General features: G+C 45.6%; 1 protein-coding gene across 1 annotated transcript in view; it reads right to left on the reverse strand.

Annotated features, from left to right (window-relative positions):
• LOC106809393 (alkaline phosphatase-like) overlaps positions 1–2,462 on the reverse strand; it is an 11,390-nt gene extending 8,928 nt beyond the window's left edge. Inside the window, exons 1-2 of the mRNA XM_014812498.1 lie at positions 2,210–2,462; positions 286–506 (exon numbers count right to left, since the gene is read on the reverse strand). Coding sequence (XP_014667984.1) covers positions 286–506; positions 2,210–2,294 — 306 coding nt within the window. The 5' untranslated portion in view covers positions 2,295–2,462. The remainder of the gene's footprint in view (positions 1–285; positions 507–2,209) is intronic.
• Between the last annotated feature and the right edge of the window lie 5,662 nt (positions 2,463–8,124).

The raw sequence follows: 8,124 nt of genomic DNA on the forward strand, positions 1-8,124 counted from the left end.
TGTGTGTGTGTGTGTGTGTGTGTGTGTGTGTGTGTGTGTGTGCGTGTGTGTGTGTGTGCGCGCTTTGTATAGATTACTTATATAGATACTAATTAGAAATTTCTCGCCGTTCAGTCGCCGTTAGACCTTGTTTGTGATCTAAACCCTACCCTCCCACCTCGCTGGTACCTTAAGCAGGGTAATATCAAGAAGTTTATGTTTTTATTACCTACCTTTGTTAGCTTAATATCATGGCATTTCACTGGGTAATGATTCTATCAGGTCCACACTTGATCATCGCCTTACCTTAATAAGGCCGACATTGGGGAATTTCTCGAACTCGAGTACGGCCTCCTCGCCCGGCTGACCGGCCTTCTGTCCCTTCAGGATGCGTGCGGCCGTCACCGTGGACATGCCCATGCCGTCACCCATGAACAGTACTGTGTTTCTCGCCACGTTCTCGTTATTCCGGTAGGCGAGCGTCTCGCGTAACGCTTCCCGGGCGTTGGCGAACCAGAATTCCTTGTCTGCCGAACAAAAGAAATGAGAAGTTCGTATATAAATTATACAGCGCAGTTTGTTAGTTGATGCTGCGGATTGGAATCGCGGGGGTGGGGTGGGGTGGGTGGGGGTGTTGATGGATGATGGCAACGCAGCGGTGTGCGCGCGGGGGTCTGCTCAACTCCTAACTGATACGACGATAAAATAAACCACAAAATTAAATCAACAATTACGTGAAAATATACACGTGAATGTGCGAGAGATAATCCTGCGCGCCTACGGACAGATTCACAAAGATTCTCGCACGTGCACGCTTCGTGTCTGCAGGCGCACACCCGCGAGTGCGAGTCTGTGAGAGACGTATAGGAACAAAACAAATGTGTATCGCACTCTTGTTCATAGTGCAGCCTAGAACAGGTGCGTTAGTGTGGTTAGTAACAACTACGATTTTGTTCTAAGATGGACTGATGCTCCAGGATTAGTGAGTCGGTTCGGGACAAGCACGAGCTCAAAGATAAGCCATTCCATGTTAATCGTGTGTGTTTCAATCGTAGATTCTCCATAAGTCATACCCTCGGATTTTTTCAACGTATTGCTTTTTAAACAGAAAATTGAAAAATAATGCGTTACTATTATCACGTTTAGAGTAGCCACAGAGGAACGTAGCCGCACAAGAGACGCTAAAAATGCGGCGCAAATCTCAAATATAATTGGCAGTTACAATTGCAAACTATATAAAACCCCTCGTGAGAATAGCCTAGCATGCATGTGTTTGATCGGGAAAAAACAGGAAAAACATTACGAAATTACGTTTCAAGAAATTCGCGAAAATACTCTACGTTGAAACAAAGAAAGACGTAATACTGTTAAACAAAATCATATGAATTAAAAGTGTTAAACAGACACCAATCGTTCGACGTAAATCACAAATAATTGATTTTTAATTGTTTATTGATTAATACAGCGCGCCTTTACGCGGCTTGCAAATCATTACGGCATAAGATCTGCCTGTGTAATTTTTGACAATTAATTATGTCTATGCGATGACACGATGCTCACGTTTGGGACCCGACTAGCAATGCCTATCTAAGTTGAATTTATCTAAGAGATGTTAACATGCGAAACTGCTATAGCGTTCACGTGCTTGCTCACACGCAAAGTTACAACTCACACGCAAAGTTACAACTCACACGCAAAGTTACAACTCACACGCAAAGTTACAACTCACACGCAAAGTTACAACATTGTATCGGCAGAACAATTTACTTTCACAGTGCTCACTACATAACAATGATATTCCGAGTACCACAAAACTAACCAGAACTAGTAATTACTTACCCTTGGGATACAAGGATCCTTGCGTCTTCAGAAGAGCGAAAACATGATATTCATGCCCATTATTATACTCAAATGCACACAAGTTAATATATGTTGGATTACGCGCGTGTTAATTGCATTAATACGCGGCATAACAAGCTTGTTATTATTAACGAATCCACTAATTGCCCTTGAAGATGAATTTTGCCGAACGGGAAAGATTTAAATCCGCAAGAACGAGCAGGCGGAAATTATCACGCGTAACAATATAACTAAGCAAACGTTTCACGCTCAGAAACAACACCGACCGCACAAAGTCCGCATTGTACGTAACATGTTTTAATAATAATAATAATAATAACGTAGAATAATAACAGGGTACATGTTCGCGCTCGGCAAGCATGTAAGGTACCTTCAAGCTTCCGCACTGGCAGCGCCGTGCACAGACAGAACAGCGAGATCGCCTGCGCGGCGATCGTGTACGTGATGACCATCATCTCCGTCGTTCGCAGCCACGCTAATCCGATGCGGGATGTTCTGATAATCAGGTGTTTAGTGGAGAATTCCCTCGACCGATCTGTTCTGTCCGCGTGCCGTATCGCACAAGAGTGGATGCGGAATCTCGCGTGGAGATCTTGTTTCGATCACAGCCGTAAGCAGCAGGTTAACACCGCCATGCGCTCACTGCTCACTGTCGCGAACAGCTGCCATGAATGCAATCATTGAGCAACTATCCTGTCTTTATGAACGGAGATATATATATATATATATCGCTAAGGCTGCAATGCACGAAGAACATGTGAAGCAGTAATCAAAAGTAGGAGGATGATGATGATTCTGAGACGATAATTGTTGACATAGAATAATGTAACATTATATTGTTGCCTTTTGCTTTCTGTTTTTAAGTCAGTTTGTCTGTCTCTCCGTCCGTGCGTCTGTCTGTCCGTTTGTCCGTGCGTGCGTGCGTGCGTGCGTCCGTGCGTGCGTGCGTGCGTGCGTGCGTCCGTCTGTGCGTCCGTCCGTCCGATTCCGTCTGTCTGTCTCTCTCTCTCCACGGATCGCACGGCAGAGCAGTGGGCGGGTGCCTACATGCCCCCAATCATCTGAGATAGCTGCTCAGTGCGTGTTAGTTAAAGCAGTCGACCGTATATACGGAGGACAAATTTTATTGCTTAGTAGAACTTCAGATGGCTAATTATACAGAATCCTGACTTGCTTGCTCGCAGACTATAGACAGCTTCTGATTTCTATCTCTGGCCGGGTGTGCATCCAGGTTAGTATTTGCACGTATTCCCGAAAAACTTCCGCCTGTGATTTCCATTTTTACTTGGCTCTCGCAACCGCATTTTATGTTCTTTAATACAATTCTTTAGCGAAACTTTCGCGAACTGGTCCACCAGCGAACGGCTAGATTCGTTCAGTAAGAAATACAGTTACGCAAGTGCGTTTGGTTGTTTAGGCGAACGGATTTTGTATACTAAATATAATCAATCATTTTGCGGTTTTTGTGTGAATTCTTCCCGTTGAGCAGACAGCCTGAACAGTCTCACTAGCACTAAGATAATAATTTCGCCAATGTAAACGAGAGAAATCTGTGTCTTCCGATTAACTTAAATGCATAATGTCTATGATTAAAGCGTGGTATAAGTGGTGTAAAGGAAACCCACGAAAATAGATAGTATTTTTGCATTCTTTAGCATAGTATCGCTTAGTAAGATTATAAGTATCCATTTCCATAAATAGTGGACTCCACGCTAGTGTACACTACTAGCTCTACGCTACGCTAGTTGTAATACCGCAGAAATACATAGTAATAAATATACACTATTATGCTATTATTCTATTGTGGGGTACATGCCCAGCTGTGTAAAGTCGTGACCATGGACTAGCCAGTAGTAGAGGCAACCAATTGCAGGCAGTCGCGTATAGCGGATTGACGATAAACAATAGATAGGCGGGTCTCCAGTTCAGGTATATAATCTCTTGTTTGACAAGAGAGAAGGACAGACAGAGAGCTCGAGAAAAAACCAGCCGAATGTTGCCCCCGAGAGATGGCGCTGCTATCGCCAGTAGCATTTCGCGAGCGGCAGCAGCTGGCTGCGGACGAAGTTCAACAGCGCTACTCTACACGCGTCTCTGGTAACGAGCCAGCGCCGAAGTGGCCGCAAACAACGGCGAGAGGAACGTCAATGTTTTGTAACGTTGATCGCTACCGCTCGAGCCGCCCTGGCAGCCTCGGAATTACACAATACCTTAGCTCGCGAGCTGACATAGCAGGAGTACCCGGAACGAGGCGGTAGCGTGTCGATGACAGCATGCACGCGTACGTACGCCGAAATACGTCAAACATTCGGCAGCTGTGGTCTATATCTGTAAACTGGCAAGTTGAGAGTTGAGATTGAGCTCGGCGATGATCGCGCCAGCATCGGCGGCTACATCGTGCGTCGGTCGTAACTGGTCGTGCCACGCTCGCCGCGGCTAGAAGGTGGACATATGGTCCGACTGGTCATGTTTTAGCCAAATGGGTCGTTTCGTGGAGCGGGTGGGGGCGTAGTGAAAAATGACATACCTAAAGATGACTATGATTACGAGCGTTCTTAGATGTATGACCTCGCGGGTTTAACAGGTTCGTGCATCGGTATGACTTCATTTTAGCAAGCTCTGCGAATTAACCCACCATCCTTTGTGATCGCATTCAGTACTGTGCTTTATTCACTCTATACCCAGTGAATGTCCAGAGGCTCAGCTCGTGTGATGATGCCGTGCACCTTGACAAAAAATTCGGCATCTCAAGGACGGCTATAAGTTTCATTAAACATCTGATTATTAGTATTGAAACAAGAACATTATTTGTTTTGACGTGCTTCTCGAAAAAAAGTGGATAAGAGGGGAAATGGATTCAAGGAGAGAGACAGCGGGGGCGATATCGTAGTTCATATAAAAAGTTGTTGACACTGCGCAAAAAATAGTAGCAGCGAAGCGTCGATAGCGACATATTCCTGACATATTTACAATGGATAATTCGAAGGTGACCTCTCTACATAACACGTAGAGCAAATACGTACGTCTTCTACGGATTCTAGGACAACTACCCCCTGGACAATTACCCACCGGACAATTACCTCCCGGACAATTACCCACCAGGACAATTACCCTACCGGACGATTACCCACCCGGACAATTACCCACCAGGACAATTACCCACCAGGACAATTACCCACCAGGACAATTACTCTCCGGACAATTACCCCCAGACAATTACCCACCAGGACAATTGGTTGTCTTCCAATTTCGCCAGTTTCCCATTTCGCCATTTTCCCACTTCGCCATTTTCCCATTTCGCCATTTTCCCATTTTGCCATTTTGCCATTTCGCCATTTTCCCACTTCGCCATATTTTATGTTGCTTCCACCCCCTGCACGAAATTGATCCTTCCATTCTTAAAAAAGAGTCATTTTTAGGGTTAGGGTTAGGGTTAGGGTTAGGGTGCCTGTACATGATCCATATGTTTTGATATGTACGATTTCGCCTTCTTGTTCTTCAAATAAATAGTTTACTCCATATCTGAAGATTCGTTATAATTTATTCATTACAGAGGCCTACTTTTAACCCACCTCGAACAAGGGGGTGGTCGGGGAGATAGGACGAAATGGCGGAATGGGAAACTGGCGAAACGGGTAACTCGCGAAATGGGAAACTGGCGAAGTGGGAAACTGGCGAAATGGGAAAATGGCGAAGTGGGAAATGGCGAAACGGGAAATCGCGAAATGTCAAATGGCGAAGTGGGAATTTTTAATGGCGAAATGGCAAATGGCGAAGTGGGAAAATGGCGAAATGGGAAACTGGTGAAATGGGAAATGGCGAAATGGCAAATGGCGAAGTGGGAAAATGGCGAAATGGGAATAAACCATGAGGACAATTACCAACCTAACCTTCCAATAAAGGGAAAAATTCCCCCTTCCGTAAAATGTTGTCCGCTGCAATACATAATGTATGTCTGGAAAAGAGAGAAATGCCTACCACATGTGTTGTGTTCAGAGAACAGCGGCGTCGATAATTGGGACGGGGAGGAGTCGCCCCTACTCCTCCTATAATGACGAAAATGCTGTATCCCCAAATGATCTTGCTCTTGGCCATGTACGTTATGTTATGTAACTGTTTGTGCGTGTGTGCGTATATGTGGCTGGCTGTGTGCGTGTGTGCGTTTCTGTGTGTGTGCGTCTGTGTGTGTGTACGTGAGTGAATATACTGATTTACAAGAATTTAATACAAGTGTTAATACTTGTGTGAAGTGCGGGGGGGTGGGCATGCCTCCCGAAAATCTTTTTTATTTTGATGCAAAATGGTGCAATTTGACGCATTAATTCTAAGGTCATCTATCTGAATTTTTTTCTAGCTTATAATTTAGTAGGATTGATAATATTTATCAGCAATTTGACCACATAGCAAATACATCACTAGTTTACTGCAACAGATATACGTACTTAATTGTCAATTTTCACAGCGTGATATATAAAATTGCTTTTAAAGGTCATGTAATCTGCCACTGTGGAAGTACTGTATATTTGCATATGTACATCCCTTCTTCACTTATGAATAGTTATAACAATAATTTCGACAGTGCGGTCAAAAATGAAACAATGGTCATTCTGAATGCTTGTGTAATGAATAGAATTGTGAATAAAGTTTCAAAATCATAACTGAATTGTCTAATATGAGGTTTTAAACCATTGTTTTCACATTGCATCTCTGAATTTATACAAGATTTTTAGTTTTTATGTGATACAGGTAGTGATAATATACATTATGAAAACACATAATTTTTCCATTATATCGCAATATATACATCTAATGATGTATTCAATAAATTCCGAATTTTAACAACCGCTCGAAGGGAGCAGACTGCAATTTCAGGCAATCGATAAATCGAACGCCTATGGTAGGATACGCGAGCGTGAGGATGCACAGATGGACTCAGCATGCGAGCGATTAGGCGCGGGGAGCGACGCTCGCGCGAGTATCGCCAGCACTGTCGCGTAGGCAAAGTATTACTTAATGTACGGAAAGGTAATTAAGTGGGTGTCGCGTCGCTGCTGTTTCTTGATTTACGCGAGTTTGCATTACGCGAATTTGCAATGGCGCGTATCACCTTAATAACAATAAATTTATTTGAAGAATAACAAGAACAACACTACAAGCATAACGCGACGCGGCTACTGCCAGGCGCGTGGCGAGCGCGTAAAATAAATGTGATTACGGTTATTCATTGTATTAAGTGACCCAGAAAATGTCTATTCATGTACGTGTGCATTGGTGGCTGCGCTTCGCTCCCGCTGCTGATGCGCAGGTGAAGGCACTTGCCGATATGAACTTCAATATCGGGTATCGAAAAATGTCGCAATTAAGTCAAAATATCGGCAGTATCAGCGAATGTTGAAGTTGAAATTATGAAATCATACAACATTCAACGTAATTGACCTAATACCCCTCCTAATAATCCACCTGGGGTAATAATTTACCTGGGGGTGGGTAATTGTCCTGGTGGGTAATTGTCCGGGTGGGTAATTGTCTGGGGGGTAGTTGTCCTAGTGGGTAATTGTCCTGGTGGGTAATTGTCCTGGTGGGTAATTGTCCGGGTGGGTAATTGTCCTGGTGGGTAATTGTCCTGGTGGGTAATCGTCCTGGTGGGTAATCGTCCTGGTGGGTAATTGTCCTGGTGGGTAATTGTCCTGGTGGGTAATCGTCCTGGTGGGTAATCGTCCTGGTGGGTAATCGTCCGGGTGGGTAATTGTCCTGGTGGGTAATGGTCTCGGGGGGGGGGGTAATTGTCCGGTGGGTAATTGTCCAGTGGGTAGTTGTCCGGATACGCTTCTGCGTTCAGCAACGTGAAAACGTGCCAAGAGCATGCTCTATGTTGGCGCAGGAAACTGCCAATTAAATATCATCTCCCCTCCCACTCACAATCTCCTATCCATACATCCACCCATCCACTCTTCCATTTTCCAGTCTTAATGTTCGTCCGTCGGCCCGTCCGTCCGTAGGTCCGCCCGTCCGTCCGCCCGTCCGTACGTCCGCTTGTCCGCGCGTCCGTCCGTCCGTCCGTCGGCCCGTTCGTCCGTCCGTACGTCCGTTCGTCCGCCCGCCCGTTCGTCCGTCCGTCCGACGGCCCGTCCGTCCGTCCGTACGTCCGTTCGTCCGCCCGCCCGTCCGTCCGTCCGCCCGCCGGCCCGTCCGTCCGTCCGTACGTCCGTTCGTCCGCCCGCCCGTCCGTCCGTCCGCCCGCCGGCCCGTCCGTCCGTCCGTACGTCCGTTCGTCCGCCCGCCCGT

Source organism: Priapulus caudatus, unplaced genomic scaffold, assembly GCF_000485595.1.
Source record: "Priapulus caudatus unplaced genomic scaffold, Priapulus_caudatus-5.0.1 Scaffold1, whole genome shotgun sequence".
NCBI classification, from domain to species: domain Eukaryota; kingdom Metazoa; phylum Priapulida; class Priapulimorpha; order Priapulimorphida; family Priapulidae; genus Priapulus; species Priapulus caudatus.